This window comes from Fundulus heteroclitus, chromosome 3 (assembly GCF_011125445.2).
Source record: "Fundulus heteroclitus isolate FHET01 chromosome 3, MU-UCD_Fhet_4.1, whole genome shotgun sequence".
NCBI classification, from domain to species: domain Eukaryota; kingdom Metazoa; phylum Chordata; class Actinopteri; order Cyprinodontiformes; family Fundulidae; genus Fundulus; species Fundulus heteroclitus.
This window is the reverse complement of record NC_046363.1, coordinates 13,786,161-13,811,210: the sequence shown is the minus strand read 5'-3', so window position 1 is coordinate 13,811,210 and position 25,050 is coordinate 13,786,161. Positions and strand designations below refer to the sequence as shown.

General features: G+C 40.5%; 2 protein-coding genes across 5 annotated transcripts in view; both read left to right on the top strand.

The window, feature by feature from the left end:
* Positions 1-1,345: 1,345 nt before the first annotated feature.
* Positions 1,346-7,510, top strand: eomesb (eomesodermin homolog b). The gene is made up of 7 exons (XM_012864622.3): positions 1,346-1,572; positions 2,877-3,560; positions 3,662-3,816; positions 3,983-4,104; positions 5,137-5,295; positions 5,780-5,841; positions 5,926-7,510. Exons 2-7 carry the CDS (start codon positions 3,040-3,042, stop codon positions 6,704-6,706), a joined length of 1,800 nt encoding a protein of 599 aa, XP_012720076.2. The 5' UTR covers positions 1,346-1,572; positions 2,877-3,039; the 3' UTR covers positions 6,707-7,510.
* A 3,126-nt stretch (positions 7,511-10,636) lies between these two features.
* Positions 10,637-25,050, top strand: part of LOC105927728 (ankyrin repeat and IBR domain-containing protein 1) — a 58,725-nt gene continuing 44,311 nt past the window's right edge. The window contains exons 1-5 of one of the 4 annotated variants that reach the window (XM_012864635.3): positions 10,637-10,782; positions 14,436-14,730; positions 15,536-15,836; positions 21,529-21,711; positions 22,437-22,554. In XM_012864635.3, the coding sequence (XP_012720089.2) occupies positions 14,543-14,730; positions 15,536-15,836; positions 21,529-21,711; positions 22,437-22,554 (790 nt within the window). In that variant the 5' untranslated portion in view covers positions 10,637-10,782; positions 14,436-14,542. Of the gene's footprint in view, positions 10,783-10,824; positions 11,151-14,245; positions 14,348-14,435; positions 14,731-15,535; positions 15,837-21,528; positions 21,712-22,436; positions 22,555-25,050 lie in introns of those variants that run through there. The other 3 variants (XM_021317549.2, XM_012864633.3, XM_036130337.1) reach the window with 3 other exon arrangements.

Genomic DNA, 25,050 nt, shown 5'->3' with positions numbered 1-25,050 from the left:
GGACTTGGAAGAAGCAAGAAACAAACTGAGCAAACATTTCAGTCTCTAGTGACGCGTTCACCACTAGCCTGGTTGAGTCCGCTTTAATCGGACTCCGGTTCGTTTGCAGTGAGAGCGGTTTCTACAAAGAACATCCCAAAATGCCATTAAAATAAGTCGAAGTTTGAGCTCGTCACATGACAAAGAGGTGAAAAAGTTTGAGCGGCATGAGTACTTTCGCAAAGTCGCTGAAATTGTCAAGTTAGGGAACAAGCAAGCAGTTGAAAACGCTTTTGTTTCCGAGCAGATCTCGCACCAGAAGCATGCCCACAGCAGGGCCTGTGACTTCCAGCTCCATATTCATGAGGTTCTGAAACAATCAAACAACTCGTTTGGCTTTATCAGCGCAATCCGCAGAAGCGTATTAGCTCTAGACTGCTTGCGGCTCGGATAGTTTTGATTTGTTCTCGTTTGATGTGCGGTGTGTTTATTTCAGAGGTGGCGACCAGCTCAACTAAGCCCCTCGTCTCCTTTATCATGGAGATGCCCCCCACCGAGCAAACAGCAGAGGCTGAGCATCGTCTGGGGCTGGGAGTGGACCGGGGTCTTTAAGTTGGTTAAAAGGCGTGCCATTAACACAGCAATGGAGCCCAATTCAGAGTCAGAGCAGGGTCGGCTTTGAAAACAGTCGAGCAGGAAAACGCTGATAGGAAACCAAAGGGATCTGAGAGGTCTTGTCACTTTTGTGACAAACCGAAAGGGAAGCATCGCCACTCCAGGTGTTACTGGGAGCACTGGGGTGGTTTTCTCTACTGAAAAGAAATGCTTGGTTTCAAGGAACTAAAACACACATTTTATCATTTTGATTTCCGCCTTTCTAAGTGATGACTCCCACATTGTTGGTCGGACCTGAACCAGCAGCCTAAAACAGGGTTTTTGGCCATAGAAACAGTGACAGTCCTGAACCTTAATGTGAAGTTTCACCTTTGCAAACCTCCAAACTGACAAATAAACCACTATATGGGCTAAAACAACAAATTTTGCGACCTTAATTACATTTTTGGATTCATTTTTTTTTTTTTTTTTGGGGGGGGGGGGGGGGAGTGGGGTTTGCTCCAGGACAGAAAGTTGTGATTAAAAGCTGAACCCAAATGTAAGACATCAAGGCCATAAGAAAGGTAGCAGAGCTCTGCATTAAGTCCTTGATGTGAGGTACGGAGCACAGATTGATGCCTGCTATATGAATGACTGGGTGAGGATGCAGGCTCCCTCTCACACACCATGGCCGCGATGCCGAGGATCCCCTGCCCCTCCCCTGGTGATCAGACCTGATAAAAGGCTGCCGTCGGTGCGTCATGGCCACAAGGAGAGATCTGCGGCGGCTGCGCCTCCGATCAGCCCGCCTCCACATGGCTCTCTGGCTTCATTGTGAATTTCCCATCTCTGCTTTTCGCACAACATGATGGCACTCTCTGGCTTGGTTTCAACTTGGCAGATCGTTTGACACGTTGAAGGTTTTTATTTATTTATTTTTTATGTTAAGTTTTCTTTTAGAGCGATTGAAGCTGAAAAGAATCAGGGATCAACAACTTGGTAAGTTGTTAAGACATTCTGATTGCATTCTGAATTGTACAGCCAGACGACATATTTGAAATTAACATGTAATTGCATTTGTTTTAAAGTCTGTTTTTTTTTTTGTTTGTTTGTTTTTGCTTTTAAAATTCTTGCATATAATTCCCATTGGTAATTATTCGCAACAGACCACACCTTAGAACGCCCCAGAAAGCTTTATTATAAAATGCCAAATACAATACCTTCCCTTTTTTTTCATTTCTCTCCATCCGTTTTAATTTAGTCCATTTGCTTTCTTTTATCTGATCTGTCTGGTGCAGGAAACATCACAGGTTTCTTCAAACGGAAAATAATTGTCTATTATCCCGTTTCTTGCCGGCTACCCCGTTGGGACGCAGGAGCGCATCAGAAATGAATGAATGTAAATTCGCTAAGTCCAAATAATGACAGGAGTTTCTGTTTCAACGGAAAGCAAAAGTGATTTTTTTTCCCCTGCCGTTTTTTTAATCCAAACATACAAATTTAAATCTGTTAATCTTTTTTTTTTTTTTTTCAAAAAACAAAAAAACAAAAACAGACAAACATGCATTTGTGCAATTTTCACGCGTAAGCCTATGCCAAAAATTAAAAGTAAAAATCATTGTTTTTGTTAAAAAAAAAAAAAACAGTTTTCGGTGCCTACAAAAATCGCAGTTTAGTTCTGAAAGTGAGTGGGTCACAAATTTCACGAACCGTGGGCGCGTTTTCTATCACGATGGCAGCTCAAATCTGTGCATCCTATTTCAGGTTTGTCATATGACTTACAAGAAATTGGCTGGGACGTCCTGAAGAAAACGAAGACTTGTCCTTTTTATTTTAGTTTTTAAGATAAAAACTATTCAAATACGACCAGTTGTGTAGGAGAATTAAACAAAATGTATCACGTTTTTTTATTTTTTATTTTTTTTTATCTGAGCTATTTGGATGGACTGTTGATATAGCTTTTTTTTTTGTAAACCTTACTATATCCATAAGATCATCCGCTATTATAATAAATTATATGACGTACCTTTTATTATTTTCTAAATGATTTTAGTGGACGATTTGCACTGGAAAATAATAAAACAAAAAAAATGAAAGAAAAGGTGGGGTAATTTTATGAATTACCTATTTCCTAGAGAAATGCATGTTTCAGTTTTAATTTGGCATCACAAATGGCAGCTTTTCCCGCTTTTTACAATACTTTTTACACTGAAGCCCAGTATTTGAAGACTTGTTTAAACCCTTCACCTCTCTTTTGTCCACCTGGCTTAACTCCCCTTAACTTTCATGTCTCTGTGCCTCAGTTAAAAGGTGCACACTCCAGCGGACACTTGAAGGAAGTTTGAGCACAAGATCGAGGACTCTAGAGGTGAAACGCGTCCTCGAAGAGTGCAGTCTTAGCTGGTGATCCAAGACGCAGACCGACGCTGCAACCCGTCCTCGCTGAAGGAGACGACGGAGGCAGTCATGCTGGGCGGTGAGGGGGAAGGCAGCGCGTACTCATCCGCGAAAGGCGCAGAGGACGAGAAGCGCGCCTCTCCGGCCGTGGATGGAGAGGAGCCGGCGGGCAACAGGTATCCGGAACACGGCGCGTCCTCTGATCGCTTCTATATTCAACCCACAATTTCCAAGCAGAGCCCAGAAGCAGCGAACCCTTGCTCCTTTATCCCCTACACCCCCAGCGGGGCCGTGTACCCCGCGCACGGCGCGGCCAGGTACCCTTCGTCTCTCCACCTGGGCTCCGTGTTGCCACCGGCGGGGTACTCCCCCTCAGCCGCCGGGCGTAGCCACTTCAGCGCCTCCTACCAGCACGGCCAGAACCTGGGCTGCCTTTACAGCCCTTACACCGCGTCGGGTTCCGCTCTGGGCAACGTATCCCTGCCGGGCCCCGGGCCCGGGATGAGGGCCCAGGTCTACCTCTGCAATCGGCCGCTGTGGCTCAAGTTCCACCGGCACCAGACCGAGATGATCATCACCAAGCAGGGCAGGTCAGAAATAGAGCACGGCTGGAAAAAAAGTTGTTATTTTTGAAGCCTACAATTAGAAGCGTCCTGTTCATCATGAACGTGTTTTTTTTTTTTTTCTCCAGGCGGATGTTCCCCTTTCTTAGTTTTAACATCGCTGGGCTGAACGTGTCGGCGCATTATAACGTGTTTGTGGAGGTGGTGCTGGCCGACCCAAACCACTGGAGGTTCCAGGGAGGCAAGTGGGTCACCTGTGGAAAGGCGGACAACAACAACCAAGGTGAGCTAAAATATATTTTTTATATATATAAATATATATTTCACTTTATCGAAGCTGTTTTCTCCTCAATTAGAAAAACAAAACAAAACAAAAAAACATTTTTTTCTTATAAGCGCCTGTTTCGTCTACTTTGTCCAACATTATCTATTGCAAATCTTAATTTCAGGAAACAAAGTATACATCCACCCCGAGTCGCCTAACACCGGGGCCCACTGGATGAGACAAGAGATCTCCTTCAGCAAGCTCAAACTGACCAACAACAAGGGCACCAGCCACAGCGCATCGCAGGTATGGCGCCAATTAAAGCGCACTATTAGGTACACAGGCTTACCTGCCACCAAAGAAAAGTAGTTGGATTAATACGTCCGAGTAATTGTACTCCAGTTATTTTGGACAAACCGGTTATTGTTTTTTGTAAAATAAATACAAGACTATAGAATTATTATTATTATTACAATTAATTAAATATAAATGAATTTAAAAACAAATTAATGTGATGCCGATAACTGCTCGGGAAGGTGCAGATTTGGTAGGAAAAATATTGACAAAGGTACATGCATGTGCAAACACACACACACGCACACACATCCTTGATTAAAATACAAAGTGACTGCCGTGTCTAGATTTCCATTCATTGTCAAGGCTTTCTGTGGCCTAACACTGATCCTAACACAAACCTTTACCAGTATATAACCAACCCTAGACCTAACTGACACCTTAGTGCTAAACCTAACCCCAAGCCCAGAAAAAAGTGAGGACCAAAAAAAGGTCCTCACTTTACATCAAAGTCCTCACTTTATAGTAAAATGAGCAAAACATTTTCTCACTCAGCTGCAAGAACACACACACACACACACACACACACACACACACACACACACACACACACACACTCTCTCTCTCTCTCTCTCTAAAGAGAACGCAACTCCAACAAATGAATTGCTTCAATTGGAACAAGCAATTGAATTAAATTGATCCAACTTCATTTATTTAGTTTATATGTTTTCAAGTTAAACCATCGCACAGAAAGGGAGTTGGGCAAACTTCATCCAATCACTTGTTACCAGTTGAAGCAATTCATTCAAGCCGCAGCTGCGTTCTCTTTTTTTGGAGCGCAGAAGTAACCGTAGGGTTAAAAGCGAGTCCATAAATTCACGAGGCCTTTGCAAAGCTCTGTCAACCATTTTCAAACAGTGTCGTTCAGAAATAAAACTTCGGAGCGCTTTTCCAAAACGTTTTAATGTGTTTCTTTTAAACCGTTTAAGAGTTTTGACCACAGTTTTGTTTTTCAATTTTTATTTTATTTTTTTCTGCTGACAGATGGTCGTTCTACAATCGCTCCACAAGTACCAGCCCCGGCTGCACATCGTGGAGGTGATGGAGGACGGAGTGGAGGACGTCAGCAGCGACGTAAAGACCCAGTGTTTCACTTTTCCGGAGACCCAGTTCATAGCAGTCACTGCCTACCAGAACACTGACGTGAGTAGGACAGCGGGGCGCATGTCGTCTTTCAGCTGGGACGTTCTCCCTTTTACTTGTTAACAAGGCAGCAGGCCGTGTGCAACTTCTATTATGTAACAGCTCGTCATATTCATTCACTGGAGAGATTAGCTGTATTATTGCCCCCCCCCTCCTTAAAGAACTAATAAAGATGCAGTCTGCTAAATAGTTGCCACCTTGTACTCCGACCTGTCAGCTGCAGAAACCACAGCAGAATTTCCGTGAGGACCGAACATGCACGCTCTTTGCACAAGTGCTTTCGATATTTGGCCGATGTCTGTTGCTCCAGTGGTAAACTCGGTCACGTCAGACGTGATGGTGCACCATAAAGGCCTCCTTGCATTAAATACTCTGTTTCTAACCCTGATGTTTAGATATGTCTGACATCCATGATGTCCGAAACCGAAAGGCACTTTTTGGAATTCTGAAAGACTAATTCTGTCTTTTTTTTGCTGTCCTTTAGATCACCCAGTTGAAAATCGACCACAACCCTTTTGCCAAAGGTTTCAGAGACAACTATGATTCGTGAGTACTTTTTACAATTACGCCTGTTATCGCCGCGGGTCGCTGAACTGAACAGTCGCGCTGACTTTCTCGTCATCTGTCCAGCATGTACACGGGCCCAGACAACGACCGCCTCACCCCGTCCCCGACCGACTCCCCCCGGGCGCACCAGATTGTGCCCGGCACCCGCTACACCATGCAGCCCCTCTTCCAGGACCAGTTCGTCAACAACCTCCCCCAGAACCGCTTCTACAACTGCGAGAGAGCCGTGCCGCAAACCGGCAGCCTCCTCTCGCCTCAGACGGAGGACGGGGCGTCGCAGAGGTGGTTTGTCACCTCCGTGCACCAGGGGGGGAACGGCAGCGCCTCCGGCAGCAAGCTCGACCTGACGCCGTACGAGGGGGAGTACTCGGGCTCCTTGCTCCCTTACGGCATCAAGTCGCTGTCCATGCAGACCAGCCATGCTCTCGGCTACTACCCGGACTCTCCTTTCACCACCATGTCGGCGGGCTGGGGTTCCAGAGCAGCCTACCAAAGAAAAGTCCCTCCCAGTCTGCCGTGGTCGCCCCGGCCCAGCCCTACTGCTGGTTTCCCAGAAGAGTCTGTAAAGGTTAAACCACAGATACAAGACGAGGTGAGCGGTGGCGACGCTCTGATCAGCTCCTGGACAGAGACTCAGACGTCTGGCCTCTCCCCGAGCAAGGCCGACACCTTTTCCATTGCCTGCAAGCGAAGGCGTTTGTCTCTTAACGGCCCGAGCGCCGAAGACTCGCCTGCAAACAGCAAGTGTGAAGAGCTGGCCGCTGCTACCCTCAGCAGCCCCTACGGTAAAGAGCCCCCGCCAACAAAGAGCATGCCTTACTATCCCTTTTACACAAACCCCTGACTTCCTGTTCCCCTTCTCGTCGAACTTTTTAAAACCTGGGGCCTCACTTTGTTTGCTGGTCTTCTGCCGCGGTGGTTCAGAGATAACATGTTGCCTTTCTTGTTTACCTGGTTTTGGCTGTGATAAAGATCTCATTTCCCTTGTTGTTTTAGTGAGATCGTCAACCACCACGTGTACGATGAGTGGCCAGAATACACGAATAAGCTTTACTGTCCCCTAAATGTGGGCTCACCCGGTCTATTTTCATGCCCTGAATTATTTCTGGACTGAACCTTTTCAAATGCAAAAGCAATGTTTGTGTATTTGGGATTAAGCGCTAAACGGTGCGATCAATGTGACCATTTTCTTTTTCCAAAAAAAAAAAAAAAAAAAAAGAAGCTATTTTGTTGCATGCATCACTGCATCTACCTTTGTGGGTCAGATTATTTATTGAGGGTCTGTTTATATTGAAATGTGTGCACTGCTAAATTGTGAGAATATTATGCTATATATTGCTTCAAAGTTCAGATATTTGATAATAAAAGGCATATGTGTTCTATTGTGCATTAAAACGTGTTTATAGGACAGTTTTTTTTTTTTTGTGAAATCCAGGGTTAATGTACATTAAGTAATCCAGGGTTAATTTGCATTTTTATTGACGCATGGATGAAGCTGTTTAATTTTAAAGAGTTATATGACGCTTATGATGCATTGCCATTGGTCAACTCCGTAACAAGAAAACGGGGCTTTCTGTGGACTTTGTCGCACTCTCGTGGTGGTATTTTGTTATTGCAGGAGGAGTTGTATTAAATTCCCTAAGTTAAATGTTTATTGAGTATATTTTCTTCCTAAACCAATAGACGTCGGTTGTGACATTGCTAACCTGCTCTAGGCTTTTCATAAATATTATTTTAATCACCTTATTCTCACTTTCTGCTCTTAAAACGTTTTCAATTTTGTTGTAACTATTTTTTTTAAATTAGATTTTCAACTGATAGGTCCAAACTTAGTTTTCTGCAGAGCTTGTTTCATCTCCTTTCTATATATTTTACTGAGGCTAAAACCCATTTTGAATGTTCCATCTGACCCACTAGCTGCTCTTTGGGTTCCCCCCTGGAAACGCAATCTGTAACTTTCACCGCACTGCACCATCAATATGTCAGACTAATTAATTAATTTATCAACTATACTTTTCCACCATTCAAGGTGTTTCGTGATTGCATGCTACAGCCAGAAACAGACTAAATATGTTAAACAGGGATGTATTGCAAACAGATCTGGGTATTCTGTTTTCAAACAGAGCAAAGCCGAAGATTATGATTTATTTGAGAAGAGGTATGATAAACATGGCAAGAGAATGGGCATAGGGTGTATGCAGGGGCATCTAGATAAATCACAATATCATGAAAAAGGATATTTACTTCTGTAATGTAGTTCAATAGGTGAAAATTATATATGCCGTATTCATTGCTCACTTAATTATACATTTCTAGAGCTTATTTTTGTCAATTATGATGAGAATAGATCACAGCTAACAAAAATAAATAAATAAATAATTAAAAATCAGTTTCTCAGGACATTTGAATGTTATGTAAGACTTATGTTATGACCCATTTATGCCCCCACACAATCATGGGGAACAATGCTTACTTGACAGTTGTCCACTTTATAAGCATATATAACTTAAGTATATTTGAATTTGATTTGAACTGACTTGCCCTCAATGTTTTATCATTCAGACATCCAGGCCCATATGCCAGTTAAACTAAGCATCTATAATGCACTGACAACTTCTATAAACTGTCTGGCTGAAATTAAAATATGGATTTAATTTTCTTAACCTTAACAAAAATAAGACTAAGGTGATCTGGTTAGGAGAATCTAACCCACCCTGAAACGTTGTTGTCGATGCTCTTGGTTCTGTAACCAAACAATTTGGACAAAAAGATAAGTGTGACTCCTTGCAAAGCGAAGCTCTCTTTTAGGGCTTTCAATAATGTTGTTCATGCTTTTCTCACCTCTTGTCCAGATTTTTGCCACTCTTTGTATATGTCGGCCTGAATTGGTCGTCCCTGCAGCGTTCGTGGACAGTTCAGGACTCTGCAGCTCGTCTTCTAACTGGCATAAAGAATCATGAACAGATAACTCCAGTTTTAAGATCTCTTCGTCGGCTTCCTGTCCATCACTGCGTTGATTTAAAGTTTTGTTTTTGCTCACTTTTGATGTTTTAAATGGTCTAGTCGCATCTCATCTACTGGATCCACACACCTCTGAGAGCGCTCCAGTCAAGCAGCCAGTTTCTCCTTGATGTTCCGAGCTCAAAGCTAAAACGCCGAGGTGATCGAGCGTTTGCGGTGGCCGCCCCAAGACTGTGGAATCCCAGAGATCTAGTCCCCAGCACTCAGAGCATAAATTCATTTAAATGTATTCTTTAAATGTCTTCAAATATCTCACCTCTCTTTTCCCTGGCCTTTGACTGATTGAGTACGAGGCGCTAAACAGTCTTAACGCTTCTGTGTTTTACTCTGCTTGCTATTTATTGATTGTTGGTGTAACTGTGAAGCACTTTGGTCAACTCTTGTTGTTTTTAAGCGTGCTATTTAAATAAATTTGACATTGACAAGGTGGGTAAGCCATAAACTGTCACTGTTAAAGAAGTGGGGGCTGTTCACACTGTGCTTTCTCCCAGTCTTTGGAAAGTGGAGTGGAAGGAAAAATGGGGTAGAAAAAAAAAAGGTGCACAACCAACAGGGACAGCAGAAGCCTGGGGAGGAGTAATGAAGCAGAGGTCACTCCACAGTTTAGAGGAGATTCACAAGTCACACAAGGATTCAGTGCATCAACGGCCACTACGCACAGATGTATCTCCAGACAGGCCAAAACTATTGCATGCTTGGTGTTGAAGCGCTCTGACATCGCAATGTTCGAATGGCGACTTCTATGGGCTGAGAAGGAGGACTGGACTATTGCTCAGTGGTCCACAGTTCTGATTTCAGATGAAAATACAGATTGCATTTCATTTGGAAATCAAGTGAGAAGGTACATAAACCGAGTTTTCTTGACATCCAGTGGGAAGTTTCCACAGTCAGCTGTGATCTGGAGACCCATGCCATCTGCCGCTGTGTGTAAACTGTATTTGATCACGTTCAGAGGCAGCGCGGCCTTCTCTGCGGACGTATTAGAACACTTCCATGCTCACTTAGCTGACAAACTATGGAGATGTTGATTTCACTTTGTTGCGTGAAATGGCCCCACATGGGTCAAGTACCGCTACCCTGTTTCATCACCATAGTATCATTGGATTTGATTGGGCAGAAAACTTGCCTGAGAAATCCCACAGACAACTTATCAGGTCTTGTCAAGAGGAAGATGTGAGACACCAGACTCGACCCAGATGTGCAAAAGTATAAAGGAACCTGGGCCTTCTGATTGACTCGGCTACGCCATAGCCTGTCAAAGTGATGCCGTAATTCATATAAAGGGACTCCTGAAATATTCTACTCTGTGTGTCATGGATTTAGATTATATAAGAGTTTCACTTTTTGAACTGAATGTAGATGTATTTCAAGTTAAAAGATCTCAACGGTGTCTGTGTGTCAACAACCCCCTTTTCCTCTCTTTTCTGTGATTCCCATTCATTGGCCTTCCTGTAGTCCCCATATTCTTGCATGGCACCACCCTGTGCAGTCATAATAAAAGAAAAAAAAAATAGTTCTTATCTGACACAGACACAGGGTCCTAGGGTGTTTTTTATCTTATCCAGGAAAAAAAAGTGACATTTTGTTTGTCCAAGCTGAAGACCTTTATGTTTTCATAATGACGGCTCGGCTGTGTAAGAATAAAAGTCAACAAAGTTCAAAATATTAGCTTAGTCTGTTGACGTTTTGAACCACGGCTCCCTGCTTCTGTTTTCCGGGTTATCCTCAAACCTGGCAACCCGGTGGTCGGCTAGTGAAGTGAAGTAAAGTGGAGAGAGGGGGAGACGAACGGCATGAGCGGCGTTTCTACACAAAGGAAACAAAAAGGCTTCTTTGGGCGGTTGCGACCGACAGCTTCTCCTCAGAGTCAAGTCTCCGGTAGCGAGTGGCGCCCTCCGCGTAAGTCGCAGTACTTGTCACGCTCTGTTTGCCGAGTTTACCAACTGTTGTGGCTGGCGTCAAGCGGAGCTAGCGGCGGCGCTAGCTCCGCAGCTAGCCGCGCGCGCGCTGACGTCCGTCCACGCAGACGCCAGCGTCACGGTGCTCTTGGCCGTTTGAATACCACACGGCTAGCGAGAGTCGTTTGCGCTTTCTCGCGAACGGCGGCGGCGACAGCAGCCGCGGGGCGGTTTGCGGCTGAGCCAGACTTCAGGTCAGTACGCGGGGAGCGCGGCTATCGACCGGGGGGGGATGCAGTCACAACAAAGCGGACGTCGAAGGCTCATGACAACACCAAACATCAGCCAGTTTGGGCTAGCGAAAAAATGGTAAACACCACACGGCATGAGGGGAGGGGTGGGCGGCGAAAGGCCCGCATCAAGAGTTCTGTAAGAAGTTCAAGCAAGCAAACTGGTGTTTAATTTAATTTCTCCAGTGTAAGCCGACTGTTTGGATTGTTGCCTATTAAATGTGGTTGGCTGGCGCTCTTGTGTGTGTGTGTGTGGGGGGGGAGTGTCGTTTAACTATTATCCGACCTGTTAATTAGTAATAAATCTGGACAGGATCATCCTCTCGCGTTTTTTTGTTGTTGTTGTTGTTGTCTTTGAGGGGATCTTGTTTATCTCTCCTGACCATGTGTCGTTTCTGCATGGCGACTGTTTTGTCTTGTGATCTCACGCCACGTTTTGACACTTGACGTGCTCCAGAGGCAGCGGCACTGTTTATACAGTTCATATTTGTTCCTCAATTGTAAACACCCTACCTCCCGGCTATTGGAAAAAAAAGGGCTCTATAAATAAAGCTTAACTGGGAGGAAAGTAAAATAAAACAATAAATCACAGCTCGCATCTTTTATGGAAATCTGAAAATGAAACGTGCAACATGTCACATGATATTCCTTAATGCAAGCTCGTTGCACAACATCAGTGCCCAAATTAATATTTGAGGGGTGGGCATCTGATTGGCTTATGAGTTTGTTAAGTCAGTTATATTTTGTTTACAACACAATGTTTATAATAAAGCACAAAATCAGCAAATGAAAAGGATTTTGATCTTTGTTTTTTATTCTTTGTCAACGCTAATTGATGCAGTAAAATCCAATCCCTCTGATAGGTTGTCTCTGACCTACACCTGGAAAACAAAGCTTTACCACACAAATGACTTAATTGTGTATCCCAACAAATGACCAAAGGTCTTGTAAATCAGATCAACGTGTTGCAGACTGGAGTGTATTTATTTGTAAAAAACAAAAACAAATGCTTAACTGGTTAAGCAAATTCACAAATTTCTCTTATTCCCCCCACCCCTCAGTTCCCTAAAGCACAGATATGTAATCATGTAATCAGATAACTGATTGACTCGCAGCATGACTTCTGAGTTCAACAGTAGTCACATGACAAACAGCTGAGGGTTATTTTTATTGCCGATGGAGATTTTTTTTATTTTTTGTTTAAACATGCCTCGAATGTTTTCCCGAAACTCCACTTTGCTCAAATCCCAAACAAAGACAGAAATATGCTGGACAGTGTTTATGTGAACATTCCTGGCGTCCCCGACGTCCAAGCAAGCTCTCGAGTTGCTCTGTCAGAACAAATATCCGGGCCTTTCCTGCCAGCAATCTGCCCTCTGGTTATAGTATGAAACCAGTGAAAAGTGTGAACAGATGAAGCAGCAGTTCAATGCCCAAATTGGTACATGTTCAGAGCTTCCGTGACTCAGGGCAGCCGCATTTATCCTGTAAGTATGTGTGCGGTCGTGGGGAGGGAAAGCTTGGTGCTTTCCAGGGGTCACACGTGGAAGCATCTGGGCACACCACCCGACTGCACACCTTTCACTTAACCCATATGCTTTAGGTATAATTGTTCTCTTAATGAATGTATTTATAGTGCCTTAACAAATCATTCATTCCCTTTTCCCTTCCACACTTTTTGTGTTACAACCACAAACTACAAGGTATGTTATTGGGGTCGTATGTGCTTGCCAAACAAAAGGAGTTCATTACTGTGAAGTACCACTAAAAGGAAACTGGGTCTAAAAATGTTTTACAAATGAAAATCTCAAATGTGGGGTGAATTGTGTTCATCTTCTCTGAGTTACGGTAATAATTTCTGCAAATTCTTTGCAGTATGTCTGCACCAGCTTTATACATTTAGAAAAAACAACATTATGCTTCTTTCAATCGAATTGATCAAGCAGTCAGATTGGATAGAGTGTCTCGAAGACATCGATTTTCAAGTCTCTTTGCATAGCTTTCAATTGCAATTAGATCTGGACGAGTGAATCAGACATGTCCTTTAGGTGTCAGTAATGTGTTTAAAGTGGGTTTGCCTCCACATGGAAGGGAAGAGAGTTGCAGCTGTGAGATAATCTAATTTTATTACTTGTTTTAGAGTTTATATAATCATACTGTTTTACCATAAAGTTTAAGGAATCTCACCATAGCATTAAGTAGTGGTCAATCAGTTTAATACATAGACTTGCTTGTTGGTTGCACTTTACACTTTATTTTTAACAAGGACTGATGTCCAAATCAATTAAAAGCTGTTCTCTTGAATAATATTCTGATTAATAAAAACATTTAATGTTCTTGTTTTAAATAGTCCTTGTTTACAAACATCTTTATGTAGAAGGCATTTTTGTTGCTTGTGGTTAATGCAGAGAAAAATTTAAATCAAATCACAATTTTGGTTGAAATGTATCGTAGGCCGCAATCATTTCTGCTCCGAGTTGAGACGCAGCGGCTCTTTTAGCACCTAATCTACACAGCGATAAAACAGATTGATTTGTTTTTTGTATATGTTTAAAAAGATATGATAAATGAAACTGAAAAAAAAATAAAAATTGCATTAAACAGCAATCGCAATATTAAGATAAAAAAATCGCAATTAGATTATTTTCCGAAATCGTTCAGCCCTAGTCTGGACTTTGACTAGGCCATTGTGTCTGACTGGGCTGTCAACACGCAGCGCTGCACAGCAATGTCCAGGTTGGTTTGCAGAATCTTTCTATTTTCACATGATTGATTGAACAGGGCTGCGTAAGGTGTTGAAAGCTTAGGATATAGTTTCACAACAACCCGCCCTAAAACACGTGACGGGAAGCGGACAGAAAAATCCAAGAGTTTCTGACGATTGGGATTTTAGTATGTCAAGAAGTACTGTTCATGTCGTACCCATGATGCAATGTCCCGCATATTTGTGCACTAAGCTCGTTTCAGCCTCTCAGTGCCCCAACAGTCATGACCATATGGTGCTCTGGTGGAAGCGGAAAGCTGACTTGCTACATGTTACTCCCCATGTGGAGGTATGGTGCTTTATTATGAGGTCTGGCCTCTGTGGGAGGGGCAGCATTGGCACAAGGAGGCGGAAGTTCCTGGTGATGCCAAAGGAAGTCTTGTCTTTCTCTCTGTGTGAGCCCTGTGCTCACTATGTTCACTTATACAAAGGAGAAAAAAAACAGAATTACAGCACACTGGTGATGATTACACTGATGATCGTAGCAGAGAAGCTTGAACAACATTGAGGATGTATGTTTATGGCCACATCTATGCTACCAAGGCCTCGTTGGACCCAGAAACACAAGGATTTAACTGTATTTTTTCCTTCTTTCTTTAGGAAATGCTGAAGATGCGACACGTTGGCGTATTTGACTTTAACAGCTTGAAGAAGAGTTAAACGGCTGCTGGGCTTTGGTCAGAGTTGAACCGACAGTCGGTGAAGAAATGGGGAACACGGCAACCAAGTTCCGTAAGGCTCTCATCAACGGCGATGAGCTGCTAGCCTGCCAGCTCTACGAGAGCAACCCGCAGTTCAAGGAAGCCCTGGATCCCAACGCTACCTATGGAGAGTCCTACCAGCACAACACTCCGCTGCACTATGCTGCCCGGCACGCCATGATGCGCCTACTCAGGTCAGAACTCTAATAAAAGTCAAATTATAGTAAGAAAAAAAAATCAACAAGACTCGATTTAAACACTGAATTACTTTTTTTTTTCTGAGTGTTGTCAATAAGGGTTGATTGATGATGAGACAATCACCTTTGCTTTCTTTGAGTAGCTGTCTGATTGAGATATATATATATATAATTTTTTTTTTTTTTTTTTTTTTTTTTTTTTTTTTTTTTTTTGTGTGGAAAAAAATGTTTTGAAAGAGAGAAGTGTTAGCTTTCTGTCTCTATACGTCCCTTTCCCATCTGTCCCGCTGTATAGCCATCTGCTCCCAGGAATGCAGCATGCTGTGTTGGAATAGGTTTGGGTTCCAAGAGCATCCCATTCAACTCACTAAGGCCATTAACTACATTGTTTGCACTGTGTGACATTCTTACCTGACTGAAATTACTGCAGGATTGGAAAACGGGAACATGTAAAGCAAAAAACAAACATAACATCATTGGGCTGATGTATGTTTGATTGCTTATGCAATTTCCTCAAAAAAGGAAACTTGGTAATGAAAAAAAAAACTTGATATAAAGTACCATATAGCATGTTTTTTTTTTTTTTTACCATTTAAGTAGATTTGCTATAAAATCAGGCATGAAAATTATCCAATGTGAATTTAAATAATCCGTTGGATCTTCAACCTTTACTACAGAGGAGCCCAAATAATAAGAATATAGGAATGTAAATAAAAAAATGTAAGCCATTTATTTACTTTGTTGACAAATACCAAGCCAGAGCCACTCAAATAACATGTTTATATTTTTCTTAATCTTCTAGGTCATTTCTCCTAAACAAAGATGGCAATCCTAACAAGCGTAACGTGCACAATGAGACATCCCTGCACCTTCTATGCATGGGGCCTCAGATCATGACCTCAGAGGGAGCGCTGCAGCCACGGATCTCGCGACCATATGAAGATGAACAGCGGCGAACAGAATGCCTACAGGTCATCTTGTCGTGGACTGGGGCAAAGCTGGACCGTGGAGAGTATGAGAGTGCTGATATCAATGCCACTGACAATAAGAAAAACACCTGCCTACACTATGCAGCAGCCTCAGGCATGAGAACCTCTGTTGAGGTGAGGTTTTAAAACTGTGTATTTAACCCTTTTTCCAATGTAAATCCCGGGATTTAAACACCTGGTATTTTTTTTTGACCTGGGTAAAGGGAATCCTGGGTAATTTGCATGCTTTCTGTTTTCACCGCTCTAAAAGGCTGCGAAAAATCGAAATTAGCCAATGAGATATGGGGAAGTTGTGAAGAAAACTGCATTACACCTCCAGTGCAGTGGGTGGCGGTAATGAGAAACCTAAAGCCAAACGAACAAAGCCCAATTGTGAAGCCCGTATCCCACCATTTCTTCACAAAACAAAATCAAGAATGCTTAACTGTGCATATTCTCTTCCTTTGGTCTATTCTCGGTCACTAAAAGTACACTTGCATATAAATCTTGTATAAAGTCGAACAATGACACACAGGTCTTAAATATGGCAGGTGATTGGAAGACAGACCACCACACAATAGGTCCACCAATCATCATTGTTCAGCACATAACCCCTTCCTTCAACAATCCTGGATTAATCTAAAAAGTCCTATCCTCAGACCTGGACCTTTTTATATGTAAAAGTGTGGACTCTGGACATGGAAATTACTCTAGTAAACCTGGCAAAATGTGCGGAGGGCTTTATAAATCTCAGTAATGGCTTTAAGTCCCTGCAATAGAAAAGGGGCCTGTGTCTTTACCAATTTTTCAAGTGTGACCCTAACTTAAAAACTCAGCTGGGACTGGCACCATTTTTAGTAAAAAGAGCATATAATATGTCAATGCTAGCAACACTTCATATTATGACTGTTTGTTTCTTGCTGTGTGGCTTCCTGGTTGGTGTTGTCAAGACATTGGGTAAGGAACAATTTGCATGCTAAAGTTAATCATAGAAAAGCTTTCCCTGCTGTGTGTTAGGAACATGTGCAATAGTATACATCCTTTATTTAATTGAATTCAATAACATTTTTCTTCACTCGTGGAGCCTCTAAGTACATAACAAAATGTATTTAAGGGGTAAAAAAAAGTGGAATTTACATGATATATCCCCTTTAATTCTAGCTGTTGAGACCTGAGATGAGAATTAAACAGCATTGTTTTTACTGATGTTGCACAGTGTGATTAGTCCTCCAAAAAGAGGGACAAAAACTATAATTGTGCCGTCCACTTCTGGTATTTGTACATATTATCATCACACACATGTATACTATTAATTAATTTCTACACAGCTAATTATTTGTCATAAAAAGTAACTGTGCTTTTTAATTAATCTGAGTGATATGCACTTGTAAAATTATACTGGAGCTGAATGCTGTGTTGTTCTCAGTTTATGATCCCTAAAGAAACCACATAATAGCATATGTGTGTTTATGCCACAACATTAAAATTCCGTACACCAAACTGCGCAAGTCTGAATTTAAGCCTCACAGCAGCTGTGACTGGCTGTTACTGTTGAGATAGAAACACAATCAGCGAAAGTTGTTGAATAAAAAATGGACCTGGAGGAAAGCAGGGCTGTACATTGATTTTTCTTTTCTTTTTTTCAGCTCATAGAACTAATCCTATAGAGGTTGAGTTTTGCAGTACAGGCCAAAATGTTGTAGCAGGAACATAATATAGCCATTACACAGATGTAAGTTAGATAACATGAGCGCCATTACAAAGGATAGTAATGCAAACAATGGATGATAATAATAATAATAATAACAATAATAGGGATGCAAGTTATCAGTTAATAAGTCAATCTAAAATTGATTGATATTATTGATTAACGATTAATTGATAAGCAGCAACTTTCTTAAAAATCCTAGTTTACTCATCTTTTATCAAGAAGGGCTTTCCTTAATTTTTTGTACAATATGGTGAATTTTACAAGAGGCACATCATTATATATATATATATATATATATATATATATATATATATATATATACAGTTTATTGTGCTACCTGTATGAAATACTGACTGCATAAACAAAAGAACATGAACTAAAGACAGCGTTGTGGATGAAGGCTATGTAAACAAACAGAAGTCGGTTTCCTGATGCTCAGGCATCCCAGAATGCAATGCGTTTATTACATCTCCTCTTCAAGCCCCATAGTCGACTAATCTATCAGATATTTTTCAGTTCCTCAACTAATGATTACCTGGATGAGGTAAAAAAAAATCACTACACATTGCATAGTATAATTGTGTATGTGACAAACAAAGCCTATCTTATTTTTATGATTGTCATCCTTATTACAGCTTACACCTCAATTGCTTTTTAAAAATAGTTTGACCCGTTCCAGTTTACACACCTTTGAATGTCCCTTTATTGCTTCTTGTTGCAGCTTTCCTTTATCTTTTACCTTTATAATTGAAAATCCATAAAATATTTGAAATTGATTCTACTCAAAATATATATTTTTTTACTGTTAAAACATCAAATAAGGATCCAAATCTATTTGAAAACAGACTCTTTCACATTCAAGCTTTCAATTATGCTTAAGGATTTTAAACAACAGTTGTATAAAGGTGTGTTTGCATTCAGGCTTGTTCCCATCATAAACATTGAAGAATGGCCAAATTATTTATTTTCAAATATACTTTCCATTGCATACACATCAAAGTTAAATAAAACTATCCAGCTATGTAGCTTCACATTAATCTTAACTATTAATCTCATTAACAAATGAGACACTGAGCTGACAGCTAGCTGTAGCAGTCGAAGGCAGACACCAATACAGGGAAAACATACTTTAACAATTAAGTCATATTTCAATATGGCTTTACATAGCCAAATTCTTGCTTAAAATCATTTAAAAGTCCTAAGAAAGGACTTTACGAAACTTTACTCTCCCTTTTCCCCTCTACTTTTGGCCATTACTGCTTTCTGAGCTGTAGTGAATCTTGTGGGTGATCTTCCTTATCAGAGAACTGACGCTAAAATTCCCCCTGCAGCCGCCTTCGTGAACTGTATGGGATCTTAAACTGCACTACTGAGAATATGGTATATTGAGAGACGCATACATTTTTATATATTTTTTAAATTTTAAATTTTGCGTCAACATTTTTCATAGTTGACGTCAATTGCCTTGACAAATCGTTGTAGTGAGATTCTTTTAACCTAACCCAACCAAATGCTTCCTAGAAGTTCACAAACCAACTCTTTATAAATACAAATTACACTCACAGACTCACTGAGTCAAAGATGTGCTGTTGTACCGTTGTACATCTGTTTTTCCATTCACACGTGCATAAAGTGTGAGTGTAAATGTTGAGTTGAAGGGAGTGGCCAGATACAGCTTATTTGCAGAAATGGTCCTAAAAACAGCTCATTCTGAATTCAAAATAGACGAACGTGGGAACATGAAATTTTATCTGAGAATGATTTTAGGCAAAATTATAATGAACATGTTTTGTATATCTCTTAGACCTATGCTAAATGTCTCTCTTGCTTTTTCTCTAAAGAAATTGGCTGGCAATGCTGCAGGCCGACATCACACACATCACACACGCCTGAGAACGAGGCGCACCCCTGAACCCATGTTCCGTTGACAAATTTTTCCTTTGAGAAGTCTGATCACTTTATGCTAAGCCGCATTGATTAGCATTAGCTGCGTTGCTTCTTACCTCGCTCTGGATGGGGATAATTCAACTGTGACTCATCCCCAGATTTTTTTTCATTTACTTGTAAAATCCCTCAAGGTTCTGCTTTCGTGTTCTCTTATCTTTACGTTCCTGAGCACCAGACTGCTGGTAACCGGACTTTCTGATAGTTTACTTAAGCGGCTAAATGCTGCTGGAAGAACTGCGATGTTAATAGCTTAGTTTAGATGTTGACACAAATCTGTATCTTTTGAATAATTAATTTTTTAGTGTCGATTATATTGAGGCATTAATTATTTTGAAAACCCTACTATATACCATCTTTGGTATCACTGTTACTGGTGTTTAAATAAATAAATAAACAGTCTGGTGGGGGTGCTAGTAAAGCCCAGCGGCCCGCCAGGCCTATAATACAGTTGGGGAAACCCTGCAGTTGGTCTTGGTTGTAGGATCGGCATCACAAACTGGAAGTTGGGATTTTCCCAATGTAAGATGCAAAATGAATTCTATGAAAAAAACTTTAGGGGACTTCTGTGACCCTAGTTCCTTTAGGAGTATGAGTGAATTTCACACCAAGCCACCCTCCCTGCTCATTTGTACAGAGGAAGTGGGTACGACTTTTTGAATGATTTGCCTGTACAGAGCCATCCCTATATACACTACCGCGCAAAATATTGGGACAAGCCTAAACAAAACTCACATTTTATCTATCAAATTAGTTGCAAAATATATAAAGAAATTAAAAAATATAGTCAATACATTGACAAGGTTAGAAATTATCTTTAAATAATAATTTTGTCCTTCAAACTTTGCTGATGCACCTCCCATGGCCAGCATAGCCTGGTGACTAAGCTGGCCACTCCATTATAGACTGAATACCACATTGACAATGTCTTCTAGACTGTATTTCAGATTTATTCAATGTTGTATTTTAATTGAAGATCATGGCCCCCCTGGGAACTGCCAGACTTGTCTCAAACCAAACATGGCTGACGGAGTGTAATAGTAGCTTGTGTTGAGGTCACACCTAGTGTGTTCCCATATTGAGACACTCACTCGTTCTATTCAGAGAATCGGGGTTGCGAAAGTAACCTGAAGTTTTGCCACATATGTATTCATACGGATCTCTTTCAAAGGCCAACTTTTTGACAGGGCTGAATTAAATGAATCAGACAGACTCATCAGTAAGTGTTGCACTGTGTTACCCAATGCCGTTTGTAGTTCCCGCTGATAAAAGGCACGTACTACCTGTCTGATGTGACTTTGAGTTATTACAAGGCTTAACCTGTGCTGCAGAAAGGAGGAAAAAAACATTCCTGAAACGTGCAAATGTGTTTGGAATCTCAAATGCATGTATTGATAGAATGACTGGTGAGCTACATTATTCTGAATTTTGTAGTGAGAGCAAACGGGCTTAAATCGGAGGCAACCAGACTTTTTTTTTTTTACGTCATAACAGCTAGCACCAGCATATGTTATTTTGGAAGTTTATAACTACGCTGATGCGCGTTCAAAAACTTGGGGGACGAGTTGACTTTTGGATGGGCTTTGGCAGTCAATAATTTAAAGTAACTTTCTGTCCACTGCAAGGTAATTTGGTTATTTAGTTATTTTGGTTTGGTCTTAGTTATTTAATAAGGGTCAAATGGTTCAGATGGGGCATATGAAAAAGTCTATGCAAATGGGATGTAAAGTCTTCAGAAAACAATTTACAATTGCATTTAATTATGCATGAACTTTGTGAATTTTTTGACAAATTATCTCCAGTATTCATGAAATTACAAAACTGTAAAGAAAACTAAACTCATACAACCCTTATTTAGATACATGAATGGTCTTATTTTAAATACTAAATGGAAATAGGAAGGTATAAAATAGCGTTGTGTGTGTACGAATTGGTAAATGGGTGAGTTGACCTCGAACCCTGGCAGTTAATTGGTCTTGACATAGCCTAACCAACTATCCCAATTTCATGAATAAAATTGATGGACCTGCTCTTTTTTAGAGCTTGAGCCAAGAAGTGAATACGCCCACAGGCGCTATTTAAGATTTGTAGAGTGTTAACAATTACTTGGGTTGTTTTCTGTGATCTCCTATAGAAAGCGTTTTTTTTCTTTCCTTGTTTTTGCCTGCTCAGTTACTGCTGCAGAGAGGAGCAGACCTGTTTGTCGAGAACGAAAACCGCGAGACTCCATGTGACTTTGCCGAGAAGCAGCACCACAAGGATTTGGCCCTGAGCCTGGAGTCGCAGATGGTCTTCTCTCTGGCCCCTGACGCGGAGGGTATAGAGGCAGAGTATGCAGCCCTTGATCGAAGAGAGGTACCAAATGAAACCCTCAGAAACAATGGAAAGCAGTTCTGTTTGTCACGGTCTGATTTGATTTACAACGTTGTGTGGACCATTCTTTAGTGCAGCTCTGTCTGTCCTGCTGAGAATGTAACAAAGTACCAAAGATTTGTGTCCAATAAAGCAGCTTTTTGCTGTTGCTCTTTCAGACACAGCTCTTTTTGTAAGTCCAACGGTGCGGATACCTTCCACTCACTAAAGCCACACAGATGGTGTAATATTACAGTTTATTTAGACCTAACATTTAAAAGCTCTTCTCATATTATCCACTATTTCAGTCACTGTGCTGCACTCATGGACCCTGCAACTAATTTGAAATAAGCTATTAGTCCAATGTTAATTATAGGAACTATTGAGATTTTTCTGTATGAGATGCCTTGTCTGGACAAACAGAGGAATTAGTCTGCTATAAAGCATGTGACCTGTATCTGCTCAGTCCTTTATCATCTTATTGTGCATGACCTAATCGTGTTCCAGCAATCATTTACCGTGTCTGCTCTGTTCTCCCTTTCCTCAACCTTTTCGTGGTATGGTAATCTGCATTTTCATCCGCTTTTGTCACCCATTGTCACACCTGGTATCTTGTTTTCTATTTGGCTCCGGTCAAAGTTGGTCTTTTAATCACCCCTAACCTCTGTCATCTTCCCTTCTTACACTTGTTAATTCTTCTCTTGTCTCTGACCTTTTTTCGTCTTCAGTTGTATGAAGGTCTGCAGCCTCAGGACCTACGGAGACTGAAGGACATGCTGATAGTGGAGACGGCGGACATGCTGCAAGCCCCTCTTTTCACTGCAGAAGCTTTGCTACGTGCCCATGGTACTATAAAACACATAAACACTGACATTAGTCCGAGACATTGATCTATCCAAGTAGCTTATATGTATATGTAAATAAATGCCATGTTTAAATAATGAAAATAGGTACATTATATTGACCATGAGTTTGTATTTCTTCAAAAAGCCACCCAATCCTGCTTTTAAAAAAAAATAAAAAAAATGTATTGGTAAAGATATGAATAAAACAGTATTTTGTTGGGGAAAAGGTAAGCTTGAGGAGTTTTTGCGGGTCAGTTTTCACGGTCCACCTTAACTCTTATTGATAAATTGGAACCAAGTCAAGGAAGTTTAGAATTTTTTTTTTTTTAAATCACTAACTTATTCAAGCGTTGATCATACTGCTGATATAATCGGAGCATTCATTAAAAGCCATTTTAAGACCCCCTTACCCTTTTTTAGTAACCCAAAGTATTTTTAAAAAATATTACAAATGATGTAGCTTTAGCTGAGAATCCTCTTATTGAAACTGTAACCAGCGTTGCACTAAAGAAAGAAAATCTGTTTCTTTCTTTGCAGTTTTTATCCACAAACTGAAAGATATGAATGAAGAAAATGTGCACTTTAAAACCTCTCAAGCTAACAGAACAAAATGTCTTCTGTTTACCTATCAGTAGCGAAATACTGAAAAATGTTTTGCTGTGAAAAAAAAAACTGAACTGGCACCAAATTCAACTGTGAGTGTAACACTTACAACATAAACCCAAATTCCAGAAACTAATAAGGAAAAATGGTTTCTGCCCCCCATAAAAGCCTAAAAGTCTGGCGTTAGAGGAGACAAAGCATTTTAAAGGGCACTGATCAGTGTCTGTGTTGTTTCTGTGTTTTGTTTTCAGCTTTACCACAGCCAAGCAGCCACACACAGAGATAAGTTGAGGAGGGCTGTATGACTTGATGGCAAAGGATTGCCATATTCAGTTATCGTATTTTTCGGACTACAAGTCACACTGGACTATAAGTCGCACCAGACTATAAATTACATTTATTTAGAAATTTATTTCACCCAATCAAGACTAAGAACTGACATTTAATCTGGTAAGGCAACTTATTCAATTACACAGCAGCATCCAGAATCAGCTGAATAATGTAAAACATACCTGGGAGGTAAATCAGCATAACAAGCCACCAACCCCCCCAATTCCAAAATAATTTTCTTCTTTCCAAATTAATTAAGATATACCTATTAAAAAAAAACATGTTTCTATTTTGTAGATTTAAGAGGAAGTATTCTGATTTACTGTCCAGTGTGTTTTTATTATTAGATAATCAATAATTATTAGATTGCAACCTAATGAGAAACTATACAGAAAGATCATCTGGTAACATGTTCAAGGTGGCTATTCTTTTTTTGCTTGTAAATGTCTGGTTCACCCTACATGTTTGTGTGATTTAAAACTGGGCTTTGATCAGGCCTTTGTCTCTTCATTTTGAACCATTCCTTTGTGGATTTGTGGATGTGGGCTTTGAATTATGGCGCTATGTGAACTGCCAGCATTGTTTGATACAAAGCAGAATTATCTGAATGTCTGAGAGCAACCTGTAGTCCCAGGAGTAGAGAAACGTGACAAGCAACAGTATTTCCAGCTCCATCAATTACACCTGGTTGTTAGTCCTTTTTATGAATATTAGGGTTGCTTCTGCACCAAACCTGTTCATTAATACTGTAGCTTATTATTGATTGCTGATGCCTTGCTTTTGTATTCCCTCGCAACATGTAGTTTCCAACTTTCCCGATGGACAACAGATTTGCATGATCTCTTTCTACTTGAGGGCAGAGCCACTTTGATATTTTACAGGTGCAAGTCCTCCCTGCTGTGCCGGTGATGATTTGTTTATCTGTACACTTGGGGGTTTTGATGTGATGTGATGATGTAATGGTCAAAATGGATAATTCACTGCTTATTTTAAAAATTTTAAGTTATTTTTATTACATAACTTAAAAATACAATACATTTGTAGTAACTCTATAGACCCTTTCCATAAATTTTTATATTATTGAAAAGTTAATTTATTTCAGTAACTCAATAATATTAATAGCAATGATATTTTATTTACAAAACCAAATCTTATCTAATTGGGATCGAAAGATCTGTTTTACAGGAGAGACCTTACCAAAAGTGGCAACATACAATTACAAAAAACTGTTACGTTTTTTGACATTAAGCATACGCATAAAATATACTATTTACAAAAAAGGCATTTACATGCAAAAAACTTAATTAACTAAGTGTAACACATTATATAGACTAATTAGAAACAGAATGATTTTTTAAAGCTTTTTTATTTTGATACTTCTCTGCTTAAAGCTAATGAAAACATGAAATTTAAGATCCAAGTATTACATCCGAGTGATTAAAAAATAATAAAGTAAGCGCTTAATGAAAAGTATGTCCACATTTTAAGGTTTTTATATTCACATGGTACCTTTGATCTTCCAAACCAGTCTCATTGGAACCCATATTCTAATTTGTTGAATTTG

Bases quoted from the DNA above. Each gene is read 5' to 3' on its own strand.
- eomesb (XM_012864622.3), top strand. From the start codon at position 3,040: ATGCTGGGCGGTGAGGGGGAAGGCAGCGCGTACTCATCCGCGAAAGGC. The intron at 3,561-3,661 runs GTCAGAAATAGA...TTTTTTCTCCAG, and splicing joins ATCATCACCAAGCAGGGCAG to GCGGATGTTCCCCTTTCTTA. The intron at 5,296-5,779 runs GTGAGTAGGACA...GCTGTCCTTTAG, and splicing joins CTGCCTACCAGAACACTGAC to ATCACCCAGTTGAAAATCGA.